The 15,976-nt window shown below is 46.4% G+C and overlaps 1 protein-coding gene and 1 long non-coding RNA gene across 2 annotated transcripts in view; both read right to left on the reverse strand.

Moving 5' to 3' along the window:
* Nucleotides 1–15,976, reverse strand: part of LOC310835334 — a 364,886-nt gene that overhangs the window by 297,572 nt on the left and 51,338 nt on the right. The gene's annotated exons all lie outside the window — the stretch shown is intronic.
* CLSTN3 (calsyntenin 3) overlaps nt 1–15,976 on the reverse strand; it is a 35,516-nt gene that overhangs the window by 13,270 nt on the left and 6,270 nt on the right. Inside the window, exons 2-10 of the mRNA XM_083718632.1 lie at nt 14,130–14,252; nt 10,469–10,664; nt 8,580–8,788; nt 5,960–6,109; nt 4,563–4,748; nt 3,140–3,409; nt 1,845–1,957; nt 1,591–1,753; nt 679–735 (exon numbers count right to left, since the gene is read on the reverse strand). Coding sequence (XP_083574758.1) covers nt 679–735; nt 1,591–1,753; nt 1,845–1,957; nt 3,140–3,409; nt 4,563–4,748; nt 5,960–6,109; nt 8,580–8,788; nt 10,469–10,664; nt 14,130–14,252 — 1,467 coding nt within the window. The remainder of the gene's footprint in view (nt 1–678; nt 736–1,590; nt 1,754–1,844; nt 1,958–3,139; nt 3,410–4,562; nt 4,749–5,959; nt 6,110–8,579; nt 8,789–10,468; nt 10,665–14,129; nt 14,253–15,976) is intronic.

Raw genomic sequence — 15,976 nt, forward strand, 5'->3', positions numbered from 1 at the left:
CTCCCTCGGCCCATAGAGCGAGATGAGCGGCACAACCCCAGAGTCGGTCACGACTGGACCTAATGGTCAGGGGTACCTTTACCTTTACATACATACATACCCCACCCATCTGGCTGGGTTTCCCCAGCCACTCTGGGTGGCTCACAGAATATTAAAAATATGAAAAACACCAAAGATTAAAAACTTCCCTAAACAGATGTCTTCTAAAAGTCAGATAGTTGTTTGTTTCCGTGACATCTGATGGGAGAGCGTTCCACAGGACGGACGCTACTACCGAGAAGGCCCTCTGCCTGGTTCCCTGTAGCTTCACTTCTCACAGTGAACCACCAGAAGGCCCTTGGAGCTGGACCTCTGCTCCAGAAAATGTTAACCACGTTTATGCAACTTATCAGTTACGATTGTTTGGTTTGTTTGAACTGTATTTGTTAAAAATAATAAAAATTAGGGAAAGGAAAGAAAAAGCCTCTCACAGACCAGCTTTGTTCCACCTTCAGGCCCTCTCACAAACCACAGAGATTAAAACACCATCTTGTCCAGAAGAAGCTACGTTGGCAAAGTCACCCAGGTGCCAAGATTTTCCTCCCAGAGGGGTGAGGGAAACGGAAATGGCCATGTACAGGGAATGGCATGCATGAAGAGAGGGGAGAGCCATGCGTGGTGACAGAGAAAGTCAACTACCTTGCCCCAGATCCGTGGAGTTCTCATTCACTTTGGCCTTTTCTTTGTTTCTTTCCTCTGCAAAACAGAAGTGAAATTCAGAATGTTGAACAAGAGTCACCCTTTGAGTGCTTCTTCGCACTCTCTCTACCAGTAAAAGTGAATAATCGAATGAATTCTTTGCTGCCCTTTCATGACATCTAAAACCACCTGCCTGAGGCTGCTGCCTCACTTTGCCTAATGACAGGGCTGGCCCTGCATGGGCAAATGAGCAGGGCCGTCTTTACCCAGGGGTGCAAGGGGTGTGGGGCACCTGGGCGCTGAATTCTGAGGGGCGCCAAATGTATACCTACTGTATACTGGTCCCTCTCGATTGGTGGCAGTGAAAAGCAATGGAGCAAAATCCCCCACCCCCATAGCGTCAAATATTCCCGAAAGTCAGGAAACAAAAGCAGATTGTCACAGGTGAGCAATTCCCCCCCCTAAAAAAGGTGAACTATTTTGGCTCCCCCCCGAATTTGGGGGTGCTGGGTGGATCTTTGCACCCCAGCGGTACATATGCTAAAGGTGGCCCTGCAACTGAGGCAACCAAATTGTCACACCTCAGAGGTGCCATCTATAGTTCGGGGAATAGGATATGAGACTCGTTGCAATCAAAGGAAGGGGGTGGCACTGCAGATTTTGAAACCATGAAGCCTTTCCAAGCTCGCTTTCTGGAAACTTGAAGGCCATTTCATTGGGAGTTTAGCATTGTAGCCTAAGTCAGTACGGCACATTATTTTAGGTTTTCCTCAAAGGAGCTGGGTGGACTGCTCCCCCCAAAACCATTTTAAACTTCAACATTTTTGAAAATTTGCATCCCTCTCTGAGTAACCCGAGAATACTGAGTCTCCACTTCCTCTGCCTATTTTCCAGTCGCTCGGAAGTGCTCACCGGCCCAGCAGGCTCCGATCATGAGGGAAGATTCACGCCGTGGGGGATGGATGAGGCCGTTGTCGTGGATCAGCGCAGGGTCGTAGGAGACGCCGTCTACGTAAAGCGTCACGGTGGGGAACTCAAGGTTCAGTGCATAGTGGTGCCACTCATCATCGCAGACCTGCGAGAAGAAAAGGAGAGATCAGGACATACAGTGTCTGTCTGTCTGTGTGTTTGGAGAAGAACAACAAAGATGGCGGTCATTTTCTCACCTGCTCCAGTTTCCAGAGGAACTTGACAGGCCTTGCGCTCTCCAGCAGGGGCCAGTAGAGGAAAGCTATGCGGCAGCCATGCACACCGAGGGAATAATGGGAGTATCCGTCCTCTGCAGATAGGGAAGGAGGCATCAGATACAGCAGTTATGGCCAGTCTGTCCTGATTCACCTACGGTCATTCTGCTCTCTCAGATGCTCCAACTGCCCCGGTTACTGGGGACAGTTCGGAGACCCGTCCTTGGCAAAAAAACCTCTGCCCCTATTTTGTCCTGATCTGGCCCTCAGGGGTTAGATTTCTTCAGGGTGTTGTTGCTGTTTTCTTTTTTGACCTGCACTTGTCCTTTCCCCTGGGTCTCTAGAAGTATTCCTCAGCTCCACCTCTGTCTCACATATTCTTAAGAAAGAAAACTTGCTGGAAGTTTGCTTTTCAGCAAACAAGGAGTCTAGGCAGGAGACAATTTGAATCTTTCAGGGTGCTCCAGTAAAAATAGACAAAGGTATACCTTACTTTACGGGTTGTTGTTGTTTATTAAAAAAAAAACTATTGTTAATAGTTAACTGTGCTATTCCACTGCAGCACAATTCCAGTATACCATTTTAAAAAATATTTTTTTAATAAAAGAAAAATAACATTACCAAAAATGCTCCCCGCAGTACAGGGCAAGAGGACTGCAGCCTTATACCGTATTTTTTGCTCTATAAGATACACTTTTTCCCCTTCAAAAATTAAGGGGAAATGTGTGTGCGTCTTATGGAGCGAATGCAGGCTCCTTGGCTTCAGCGATAGCAACGTGAAGCCTCCGAAGCGCAGAGGGAGAGCTCCCCCCGCGCTCCGGAGGCTTCGCGTTGCTTTCGCTGAAGCCGCCTGAAGCCCCTGGAGTGCAACGGGAACTCCCGCTGCGCTCCGGAGGCTTCAGGCAGCTATCCGCAAGCCTTCGGAGTGCAGCAGGAGTTCCCACTGCGCTCCAAAGGCTTGAGGATGGCCGCCTGAAGCCTGGAGAGCGAGAGGGGTCAGTGCACACCAATCCCTCTTGCTCTCCAGGCTTCGCTTCGCTGGAGAGGCGCTGCACAGCTTTCCCTCTCTGTGCAGCGCCCCTTCAGTGAAGCGGGAGGAGAAATGGAAGGGGCTCCGTTTCTCCTGCCGCTTCGCTGAAGGAGTGCTGAGCAGAGAGGGGGAGAATGCTTTTTTTCCTGTTCTCCCCCTCCTATGGTCCAGTGCGTCCTATAGAGCGAAAAATACGGTAGATGCTCCCTCCCCACCTATTTGCCACGGGGAAGGAAATGGCTCTTACCACTTTGCATGGTGCTGCAGATGACGGTCTCTTCCTCCCTCTTGCCCTTGCTTGGTGTCACGCCGTGTTTCATCCACAGGGACAAGGTGAAATGGTCGCTCAGGCCTTCAAGGGCACCGGTCCCACTCCCCATGGGGACCTGGGTTGCCTGGCTGCCATTGAACCAATAGATGAGGCTGCTGTCCTGGCTGTAATGGACTGAGAGCCGTGCCGTCCAGTTGGCCATGGGTCCAGGAACAGGGAGCAGGTCTACCTCACCTGTGGCAGCACCTGTCGAGGGCAAGAGAGGAAAATAAGAACAGAGGAGGCCCATCCGAAAACGGGTGGCTGGTGTCCTTCGTTAAGGGCAAGCTGAGACCAAGACACTTTGGTGCCCGATAATGGAAAATCCATGAGACACCTCTCTCCCCGCTTCTGCTAATTAAGCAGGGGACACAATATACTAGAAATATTTCCAGAGAAATGTTGAGGAATGGCACAATGCAAACCCTACAGTGCTCTGGTGCAGCTCCTCTCCAACTCAATGGGCCTTGAGGAGGACAACTTTGCAGAAGGGTTTGGAATTTGATACCCCACTTTATCACTACCCTAAGGAGTCTCAAAGGGACGCAGGTGGTGCTGTGGGTTAAACCACAGAGCCTAGGACTTGCCGATCAGAAGGTCGGTGGTTTGAATCCCCGTGACGGGGTGAGCTTCCATTGTTCGGTCCCTGCTCCTGCCAACCTAGCAGTTCGAGAGCACATAAAAGTGCAAGTAGATAAATAGGTACCGCTCCAGCGGGAAGGTAAACGGCATTTCCGTGCGCTGCTCTGGTTTGCCAGAAGTGGCTTAGTCATGCTGGCCACATGACCCAGAAGCTGTCTGTGGACAAATGCTGGCTCCCTCGGCCAATAAAGCGAGATGAACACCGCAACCCCAGAGTCGGCCACGACTGGACCTAATGGTCAGGGGTCCCTTTACCTTTAAGGAGTCTCAAAGCGGCTAACATTCTCCTTTCCCTTCCTCCCCCACAACAAACACTCTGTGAGGTGAGTGGCGCTGAGAGACTTCAGAGAAGTGTGACTGGCCCAAGGTCACCCAGCAGCTGCATGTGGGGGAGCGGAGACGTGAACCCGGTTCCCCAGATTGCAAGACTTCCGCTCTTAACCACTACACCACACTGGCCTCATTCACAATCTACTCCCCATGGGTTAGATCTATGTGCCTTGATGATGCCCAAAATCTGCCACCTAATTTTGCTATATGGTACGAATGCTTCTGACTAAGGGCACCTAAAGCTACTCCTCACCCAGTTTTGCTGGAAGAAAATATTGTGAGGCAATTGACCCATGGTCTTTGGAGTTCCCATCCATCTGTACACCCGCACGCAACCTAGTTCGCTTCCTCCTGCAAGCAGCACTTGGGGCAATAAGGGAATACTCACCACAGAGTTTGCGCAGCGACTTCTCTGAGTAATTGTCGCGGTCGCAGCCTTTGGCCACGTGGTTTGTCTGCAGCTCCACCGTGGCCTGGATGTTCCACAGGGGCTCGTCGCAGGTCTCCAGGTGGATGTTAGGGAAAAGAGCAAGGCTGCCGGTGCCTGGGGTGTACTCTATCCTCTTATTCCAACCTGTGGGGAGGTTTTTAAATGGGCAAATCATGTTGTTTTATGTTTACACTTCACATTCCGCCAATTGGCTGGTTACAACAGAGAAAGTAAGTACAGTCATTGATATCAAAACAAATCAAAACCATGTATTTCCCAACAGATTATGCTCCATGCGTCAGGTCTATATGTCATTCCCCCCCCCCCACACTGTGCATTTATTAACACCCTCCAAAATATGCCAGAACCTGGATCCAGACTGGTGTAACTCTCAGAGACTTGATAAACCTTGCAGCCTCCCTGAGAGCTACTGAGGTCTAGCCACATGGAAAACCAATCCACCAACTATTTTAATTGTGGAATGTATTTCTATCCCAATTATTTCTATCTCCTTTGAGGAAATATTTCTTTAAAGGACATTTTGAATAAAGAAACAACACTGTCAATTACAGTACTCAGGCTCCCCAAGCATAATATCAGATCTTAGTCTTAGGTTGACTAAAGCCCAAATATCTAATTGTATCTATCTATCATCTATCTATCTCTCATATATATTCTTTCTGTAACTTTTCCCAAGGCACAAAACAGAGCAAACTAATGCAATCGTATTAACTGCTCTCATACATAATACATATTTTTAATATATATGAGAGAGAGTTAATATATATCAGGCTATGCAGTTTAAACTGAGCTGTTATCCATCAAATAAAGAAGGCAGAAGAGGTAAAAATAAAAGGCAAAGTATCTGAATTATCCCTTGGTCAGTCTTAGAAACTGAGATATGAAAGCTAGGAGCTAAATGGCACCTTAAACCTAGGTTATGGGCACCACAATGGCATGTCTAGGCACATTTTTTTATAACAAGAGTACAAAGCTGAAAATGAATGAACTGCAGCTAAAATCTTATATTCATTTTTCACAGGGTCTAGTCCTCATCTGAAGACTGCAAAAAACAAAACCAAACTTCCCCTGCTTCCCCCCCACCCCAATATTCTTATGAGGGTCCCTTCTTCAGTCCTCAGAGAGTGGCTGGAAAAAGGTCCTCCTTTCGTTCCAGCAGTGGCAGCCTTAGTCTGAAATCTTAGCATTGCTCCCATGTCTCAGAAATTGCTCGCATTAATGAAATTCTCCATTGCAAAACACACTAGAACAATGGGAGTTTTGAACGCTGCCCTTGGTGGAGACAGTGGGAGGAAGAAGGAGAAATATGCACCATGGAAATAAAGGCTCCATACCTTGCCAGCTGGGTTTACAGGTGGGCTTCACCTGGATCTCGACCTCTGCATCATCAGAGGCGCGTTTCTTGCCACAGTCATAGGCTGTCACTGTGAACTTATAGAGTCGCTCTCCACTGTACTGCAGTTTCTCAGTGTTCTCAATGTTCCCTGCCGGAAATAGAATGGCCTTGACGTTAGAGACGCAAAGAACAACAGATACACACACAAGGTCCAAACATCCCTTTGTTGCCATTGCTAAGCTGCAGCAAGCACAGCCTCTCATCCACAGCTATGGCATAATCCACACATCCTGGGCACTCATCATGATTTCAATAATCACCCATGATCCAGCTGTTTCCATCCTCCAAGCTACTTCCCACTTTATGCGTCCGCATTCATCAGTACTAGTGTTACACTGGTGATTTCCATGCAAAGCATGTAAATTATACAGCGGTACCTCTGGTTAAGAACTTAATTCATTCTGGAGGTCAGTTCTTAACCTGAAACTTCTTAACCTGAAGTACCACTTTAGCTAATGGGGCCTCCTGCTGATGCCGCACCGACGCTGCACGATTTCTGTTCTCATCCTGAAGCAAAGTTCTTAACCTGAAGCAGTATTTCTGGGTTAGTGGAGTCTGTAACCTGAAGCACATGTAACCTGAAGCGTATGTAACCCGAGGTACCACTGTACTTAATTTGTTCCGGAGGTCCGTTCTTAACCTGAAACTGTTCTTAACCTGAAGCACCACTTTAGCTAATGGGGCCTCCTGCTGCTGCCGTGCGATTTCTGTTCTCATCCTGAAGCAAAGTTCTTAATCTGAGGTACTATTTCTGGGTTAGTGGAGTCTGTAACCTGAAGCGTCTGTAACCTGAAGCGTCTGTAACCTGAAGCGTCTGTAACCCGAGGTACCACTGTAAAGGGCTTGTGCGTATCCCTAGATGCTATGGGGAGTTTTCCAGACAGCGCCACAAACCTGCCCTTCACTCTATGTGTGTTTGTTGCAGGAAACACCAGAGTACTATGAGTATTTATTCAATTTATAGAATCATAGAATTGTAGAGTTGGAAGGGATACCGAGGGCCATCTAGTCCACCCCTGTGCAATGCAGGAATATCAACTAAAGCATCCATGACAGGTGGCCCTCCAACCTCTGCTTAAAAACCTCCAAGGAAGATATTGCGTCCTTCCCCCTATATAGCCCGGAGCAGAAAACACTGCTCTGAAAATGGTTGAAAATGACAGGACACATAGGGTTACTACTACTGCAAAAAAGTCTGACACAGCCCTCCGCCTATTACATTTTTAGGTGCGCACTAATGTTGTGAAGTGTGCATGGGACAAACAGGTGTGATGGCAGTTAGACATCTACAAACAGGCGAAACGCCATAGCCTATGTGTACACCCAGTGGCTTGCTGCTATCAAATGTGCGGAAAGATCTGTAAAAGTACGAGAATTAGCGTCAATCCTCACAGGGGTAACTTGCCTTTAAGTGCTTTCTGAACAAGTGGCAAGAGCTCAGCTTGCTAGGTGCAATCTCTGCTAACATTCACACACACAACCTGACAATCTGGTTCCTGTAATATAGTATTTGTTGACCTTGAAGTATGTGTGGATGCATTCATACATGCCTAAGCCTTATCTGCACTATACATTTAGACCAGTATCATACCGCTTTAAACAAGTCTGCCTTCCCCCAAAGAATCCTGGGAACTCTAGTTTGTAAAAATATAAGAGGACCCCTATTTCCCTCACGGAGCTAAAATTCCCAGAATTCACTGGGAAGAGGGATTGATTGTTAAACCCCTCTGTAAATTGTTCTGTGAGGGAAATAGGGGGTCTCTTAAAAACTCAAATTTACAAACTATGTTTCCCAGGATTCTTTGTGGGCAAACCATAGCTGATCAAAGCGGAGTGATACAAAGTTATATGTGCCATCTCGCAAAAAAGCAAGTTCCAAACTTGGCAATACACTGGAGATAATTGAACTGTCACCTCCATTTGTTTTAAAATGCAAAGCGACACCAAAGGTTGTGTTCAGAAGTGAGAACTGCAACAGAGGTAGGCGCTGTTTAACCTTTATCGTTCATGCCATTTCCCCTCTCAGAACGGCCACCTCCAGATTGTTTTCCAGTTTGTGGGGAGAAATAGCGTATTTTTCGCTCTGTAAGACGCACCAGACCACAAGACGCACATAATTTTTGAAGGAGGAAAACAAGGGAAAAAAATATTCTGAATCTCAGAAGCCAGAACAGCGAGAGGGATCGCTGCGCAGTGAAAGCAGCAATCCCTCTTGCTGTTCTGCCTTCTGGGATAGCTGTGCAGCCTGCACTCACTCCATAAGACGCACACACATTTCCCCTTACTTTTTAGGAGGGAAAAAGTGAGTCTTATAGAGCAAAAAATACGGTATATACTCCTTGTCATTCCTGCCCTGAAATTGGCAGTCCTCTGCAGCTGCTTCTCAGTAAAAAAAAATATCACCCAGACACACACAGAGGAACATTTTACATGTTTCCCAAGTATCATCTGGTTTGCCCACAAAACAATTATCAGTGGTACAATTTGCAAGTCTGCATCAGGATTCCTCCACAGTTTCCGGTGCAATTCAGCAGCCAGAGGCCTGTTTAGGTTCTCACCATCGTTGTCAATCAGGAAGGGGACGTTGGGAGTCAGGATCTCATAGTAGCAGATCTGGCTGTACTGAGGGGAGCAGTCGCCATCGATGGCTTCCACACGCAGGATGCGATCATAGAGCTTCCCTTCTGTCACCGCCACACGGTAAAGGTTCTCCACAAAGACGGGAGCGAACTCGTTGACATCATTCACCCGCACGTGAACCGTGGCCCTGAACAAAGAAGAAAGGTCAGGGGCTCCTCTCTAAAGAAGAGAAATGCTGGACCTTAAAGCTGCCTGTCTGAGGCTGAACCCCTCCATTCAGAAATGGAAGACCTGGCTGTAGTTACTCAATATGAGGTGACTGTACTCTTCATATGCTCAGGGGCACTGCTCTTTTTCTAAAAAAAAAAAATGTTATGGGGTACTCTCATTTTGACTCAAGAAAATCACCATTTTATAGTGCAAATCGAGAAAAATTAATACAGTAAATGGACAAAAGTACAAAGATGTTTAGGGGTATGTGTACCCCTGTGTCCCCCCAGGGAAAAAATCACTGCTCAGGGGCATTCGTTTTGGGCAATACACCTCAATGGTGGCTGTTTCCAGGACTGAGTTGCGATAGTTGCTGCTGTTTGTTTTCGCAGAGGTGAATCCCCTCTATGCAGATTAATCTTTTGGGATGAGAGGAAATCTATGCATGTTCAAGTTGGTAGTCTAACCTTTAATGATGAAAAGTGTTGCCGCTGCTTCAAAGTAATAGCTTGGCTACCCTCAACAATCTAGCTGCGTCGCAGGGACAGAATGCCCCATAGGAAATGATACTGAATTAAGACCATTAGCCTTTTCCCCACAGGACATTCTGTTTCAAGAATGCAACCTGACTCTGAGGTGATGGCAAGACTTTTTTTGGGGGGGGCCCTCATCTTTAACGTTAATACTGCCACCCCAAAAATTCCTGCTTCAAAAAGTTGTCCAATTCTAAGAATTTTCAACAGAAGGGATGTTTTATCTGTAGGCATGAAATGGATGGCAGTCTTTCTTTTTCTGCCTTTCTCTGACAAAAATAAAAACCCTTCCCTCACTTCAAGTGGCTGCTGGACTGCCTTCACCAGCTAATTGGTCCTGCCAAAGGGTCAGGGGTAGCAGTAACAGCCCAGCTTCAGTGGTAATATGTGGCTCAAATTTAAATCCTGGGTCAGTTCAGTGCTGCTGACAAGGAGCGTCCCCAACAGTGCAAACTACACTTCAGAATGAGAATATGAGACTTCCTAGGGACCACAAAAATAAAAGTATGGGGAAGAGAGGGGGTTCTAAAACTGCCCCTTTCAGTACTTGGGCAGTAGCTGTCAGGCAGAAGGCAAGAAAAAGTGGCAGTGGTTAAAATCTCAAAGAAACCTACAAGAGCTTGTGTGGTGTGTCCTACAGTGTCCGTATTTATGAAATGTACAGTGGTACCTTGGTTCTTGAACTTAATCCATTCCGGGAGTCCGTTTAACTCCCAAAACTGTTCAAAAACCAAGGCACAGCTTTCGATTGACTGCAGGAGCTTCCTGCACTCAACTGTAAGCCGCGGAGGACGTTCGGCTTCCGAAAAACGTTCACAAACTGGAACACTCACTTCTGGGTTTGCGGCATTCGGGAGCCGATTTGGTCGAGTACCAAGGTACTGCTGTACTGACAGCAGAAGGACCACCAAAGTAATGCCAGATTTATTTATTTATTTTCAAAAGAAACATTGCCTCTACTATATACTTTCAAATATTCCACAGCCATCTGACATAGATTATTTCACATTTCCAAAAATGAACAGTATTTCTGTGGGGAAGGGGCTCAGTTAAGGACACTATCCCATGCGATAGCTCCCTAAAAATCTCACCAGATGAAAAGGAAAACAAATATTCAGTCTTACTTGTGGGACTTCTTGGTGTTGGCACCATCGGGTCCTTCTCCACAGTCATAAGCCTGGATGGTGAAGGTGTGTTCCTTGTGAGCTTCACAGTCCACCGGCTCTTTGGCCCGGATCAATCCTTCGCCAGTGGCTTTGTCCAGGATCACAGCTTCGAAAGGCACTCCTGCCCCATGGATCCGGAATCCACAGATCTCACCTGGTTTGCCAGAAGTATGAAGCAGAAATAGGAAAAATTGAAAAGTGAAGAAAGAGCTTATCTCAGAGGCAAATATTTCCGTTTTCCTGCTGGCCAACCTTCCACCATTCCATTGCACCGCACATGCTCCCCACATGGGCATGAGGCAGTTGCCACAGCAGAAAGTTCTGGATGCCATTAAGGTCAGCCAAGTGGACAACTACGAGATCTGAATCTGAAAGGAAATTCTACTATTCAAGACCCACTGAAATGAAGGGAAGTGCTTTTTGTGGGGCAGTGGAGCTGGGAGAATACCACTCGGGATTTCCTGCCTCAGACAATCACAGCATCTTAGGCCAGACCACAAAGATCCAGCTCACACAAAATGGCTGCCGAACGGGAACCATCTGAAACGGCATCCATAGGGCAGCTGCTGCATCTAGCAATCCGCTTGTATGGAGTCAATTGCCATCATTTCTCCCAACACCACTGAGAAAATATTTCTGTTGGTGTTTCATTTGTTGGTAGGCTAGACTAGAAAGCCATGTATCTACAGGGGCGGACTTTGGTAATATGATGCCCTGAGCGAGGACAAAATTTGGCGCCCCCTAAATTTTTCTTATTTTCAGAGTAGTTATGTTTAGTACAGTTTACTCATATAAATGTAGGTATTATTACTATCACCACCATCATTTTGCACCCCCTCTGCTTGGTGTCCTGTGAGGGGGAACCACACACATTCCCATAATTTTGGCACTGCTCCTTACCCAGACTGGGTTGCCATCCGTCCATACCCTCTGCCAGGATCATCACAGGACACAGTCCCTCTGCCAGAAACCTCCACATATGAGAAAGTGAAAGAAGCACTGGACTTCCATTTCCCACTGCCAGAGAGGTTTCTTTGCCCAACCCTGACAATCCCTGCAGAGGCAGATTTAGGGGAGCACCGTCACACCGGGAGGGGTGTGCCAAATTTTGGCGTAGCACTGAAATTTGTGACCCCACTTATCCTTCTTTTAAAACTCCCTCATTTCTGCAGATCCTGCCTTTATCCATTCCAAAGGCAGCAGGATCACAGCCCTAGCAGAGGGCATTCCTCAGGAACTAAGTGCAGACCCTTTAATTGAGAAGATATCTCTCCTGGGGACATAGGACCTGAAACACACTCCCTCCTTCTCCCTGGAAGTCTGTTTCAGCCCTCAGTGGGATCCAGATCACTGTCAATCCAACACCCAAGGTGCATAGCTGTCAATGTTTCCCTTTTTTTAAGGGAAATTCCCTTATTCCGATTAGGATTCCTCGCAAGAAAAGGGAAAAGTTGACAGCTACGCCCAGGTGACTGCTTATCTGACTGAGGTTCTAAAGGCTAATCAGACTTTTGTCTCTGGCTTCCACAGTGCACCATCTGAGATTCTGGCTTTGGGCTTCAACTGCACACTCTGTCTAATTCCTGCCAGGTCCTGCAGTCTAGCTTCAGCTGGGACTGCAGATCCTCCTCAGCATGACCCACGGGAAGCAGCTCCTCTGAGGACTGAAGCTCCTCAGCAGAGAAGCTCTTGCTGGTAATAGCCGGAAAACCTATTATGCGCAATGCTTACCCATGTGTGTAATTTAATTTTGATTTTATTATTGTTTTATCTAAACAATTTATATACCATTTAACTCTCAGGGACTGTTCAGCTGGTAGAGCAGGAGATTCTGAATCTCAGGGCTGTGGGTTTGAGCCCCACATTGGGCAAAGGATTCCTGCATTGCAGCGGGTTGGACTTCATCATCAGAATCTTTATTTGCCTCAGCCACTAGCCGTAGCGATAAAATAAAATACAGTGTAACTGAAGATAGAGGTAAAAACTTCAACTGTACAAAAAATACATGCTGGAGGTTTACAGCAATAATCAAAGAACAGATCTTATTCTAATTGCCCCTGATGAAACTTTTGCAGTTTTTGCTGTCCCCTGGTTAACTTGATCTGCTAGAAGACAGGACACCATAGCAATGGTTGAACAACCCTTGTGGTCCCTTCCAACGCTGCAATTCTATGTTGGGAGACCCTTATTCCCCCAACCCCTGAGCTACAATTCTCAAAGTGGTTTAGTAACCAATCCCTCTTCACAGCAACCCTGAAGACCAAGCTTCCTCAACTTCGGCCCTCCAGATATTTTGAGACTACAGCTCCCATCATCCCTGACCACTGGCCCTGCTAGCTAGGGATCATGGGAGTTGTAGGCCAAAAACCACCTGGAGGGCCGAGGTTGAGGAAGCCTGCTGAAGACTGTATGGTCATGCTAACAATTCTCACCAAGAGCTCCCAGCACTCTTTGGAGGAAGTCACGACTGTTCAAAGTTTAAATCAGGCATAGGCAAATCCGGCCCTCCAGATGTTTTGGGACTACAACTCCCATCATCCCTAGCTAACAGGACCAGTGGTCAGGGATGATGGAAATTGTAGTCTCAAAACATCTGGAGGGCCGAGTTTGCCTATGCCTGGTTTAAATGCATGGTGCGAATGTGGACCTTAAGATTTCAGGAGCAATGCCTGCCCAGTAAAGCCCAGAGTCAGTCGGTCATTCTGCAAGAGATTTTGCAGATGAAGCTAAACCCCTGAAACCTTGCATCAAATCCTGAGGTCTGGCAAACATGGGTGGCTGTACGCTAAACAGGTCTTGTCGCTTTCACAGAAGTACAGAAGCAGGAATAAAAATTCCCTCTCCTATAAAACTATGAAAGGTGCAAAATCCCTGTCCTTGTTTGCCTTTCACCACCCTACTTGCTGCCCCATATGCAAGATTCTCCTGCTACCCTTCTGGCACTCCTTCCGCACGCAAAAGACGAGCTCTTTGAAAGCACCGAGAGAGCATAAATTGCTGCACGAGGAGCATAGTCTGGATCCAGCCCTCAGTCTGGATCTTTTAGGGTCAAGATAGACATTGTGTTAAACACATGACTGGCTCTTGCATGCATGTAAGCATTGGGTAAACTAACTAAGAGCCACCAGTGGGGAAAAGAAGTGGAATCCAGATGAGGCTATTAAGTGGGGACAAAGGGTTAAGTCTCCTCTCTCCCCAAGATGCAATACCAGTCTGGAGCAGGCCCTCCAGCAGCTGCTATTAATTTAACAAACAAGAAACCATGCAAGGGTGACTGTTTGTCTTAAAGTCACATCCAGTTTGGCTCTATACAAATATAATGAAAATTTCTCATAAATCTGCCTCCACCCTCCAGCCAGTGAATGCAAAAACACCAGGATAACTGACATCCACTTAAAAATAAATAAATACTACAATTGTAATTTAAACAGTGTGGATCGAATTAAATAAATTCAAAGCAAACATATGCTAGTGACTTACAAGTTATGATGCCTTTATGCAGTGTGCTCAGCGCTACCACTACAAAGTCTCTCACTGCAGCTAAGGCTGCACAGAAACATTATCTAAGAATGCCATGGTTCTGCTTTTCCTCCCACACGTCTTCCTCTCAGCCACATACCTGCGTAGCGCAACGGAGCATCTTTGTCCAGAGCAAAGAGTGGGGGGTTCAGCAGGACTGTGTTGTCGTTCTCCATGACGATGCCCTGATATTCAGCCTCGATCCATGGCTTGTGCTTGTTGGCTGGGGAAATTCGGGAGTGTAAAAAGGGTGGTGAGCAGGAATAAAACCATTCAGGTATATGCACGAGTTCACGTTCATGTTTTTCCACACACCTTGCCGGCAGCCCTGCATCCTCCTTGTACCTTTCTTTTAATTATATTTTCCCAACAAAATTTTTTAATTGAATTTTAATAAGAACAAACAGGTTTAAGAAATAAAGGAGGGTGTTTTTCTTCTTTAAAAAAAGGTCAAGCTGTCACACAATTGCCAAGTATAGGATACAGCTATAAGCTGTGTTTTTTAAAAAAATGTTTAGGGGTACTCTCATTTTGACTCAGGGAAATCACCATTTTATAGTTCAAATCGGGGGAGATAAATACAGTAAATGGATGTTTAGGGGTATGCATATCCCTGCGTCCCTGCAGAAAAAAAAGCACTGGATATATGATTTACTGAGTCAATAATAAAACACACCAGGATGTGTGCTCTATAATTACAAAGGGCTCCACGATCTAAATCAGAACAACTGCAACTTTTTATTTCAAAAAGAAAGATAAAAAATAGCCTTGGACTGTAGTAAATTCAGACAGTCACATAGTCCTGTAGTACCCTCCGTTCCTGAGCCACAGCTTTTGTATATAAAATAAGATGAGACCAAATGGCAGAGAAGCTATCTCGAGCAATTTGTCCCCTGGACACTTCTAGCTTAATGCAGGATTTTTTTCAATAAAGATTTTCCAAGTCCTTATACCTTTTCCTCAGGATACAGTTCTACTTTTCACAAAATTAGAGAAAATACTTGAGGGGAACCCAATACCTCACCCACACAAAAATAAATACAAAAATCAGCTTAGGTTATTAATGGCTATGAGTGCAGTCCCATCTATATTAAACGTAATATGTTCCACTGAAACAGTTCGACTTACTTCTGAGAAAACAAGGATGGGATTGGGATGAGCATTCCGTTGAAAGCAACGGGATGCAAATTAATTGCAAATGAAGATATAACTGGCTTTAATTGGATTTAGGGACTCGGGATTAAGGTCGGCACGTTCAGCAGTTGGCTGATCAAATATTGTTAAATATTTCTAAGAATGCCACTGTCTGGATCCTTGCTGTTTTTAGTTTATCATAGTGCCAAGTGCGCAGATAGCTCAGATGGTTGGAGCATGATGCTGGTAATGCCAAGTTGCAGGCTTGATCCTCAATCCGAGGGGATAGCTGCATATTCCTGCCTTGCAGGGGGTTAGACCAGATGTTCCTCAGGGTCCCTTCCAACTCATAGAATCTATGATTCTATGTGTTAGCAAGGTCCCCTCGCCCTGCAGCAGTCAGAGGCAAATTGAGAGGCGTAGCACAGCTTCTCCCAATGGCTGCCTGCCATGCCTGCGGATGTCCCTCAACAGGGACACATTTCATCAATGGCCAGAGTGCGAGTCCAGGGTTCAAATCCCCACTTGGCCATGAAGATCATTGGGTGACCTTGAGCCGGTCACTGTCTCTCAGCCTAAATACCTCACAGGGTTGTTGTGGGGAGAACTATGTGACCACTTTGAGCTCCTTGGGTCCCCAGATGTTGTTGAACTACAACTCCCATCACCCCTAGCTAGCAAGGCCAGAGCTCAGGGATTATGGGAGTTGTAGTCCAACAACATCTGGGGACCCCCAGGTTGAGAACCACTGCCTTAGAGGGAAATGGTGGGAGATAAATGCGATAGATGATAGACAGATATAGACAGATTAGA

The sequence above is a fragment of the Podarcis gaigeae genome, assembly GCF_964106915.1.
Source record: "Podarcis gaigeae genome assembly, chromosome: 17".
NCBI classification, from domain to species: Eukaryota; Metazoa; Chordata; class Lepidosauria; order Squamata; family Lacertidae; genus Podarcis; species Podarcis gaigeae.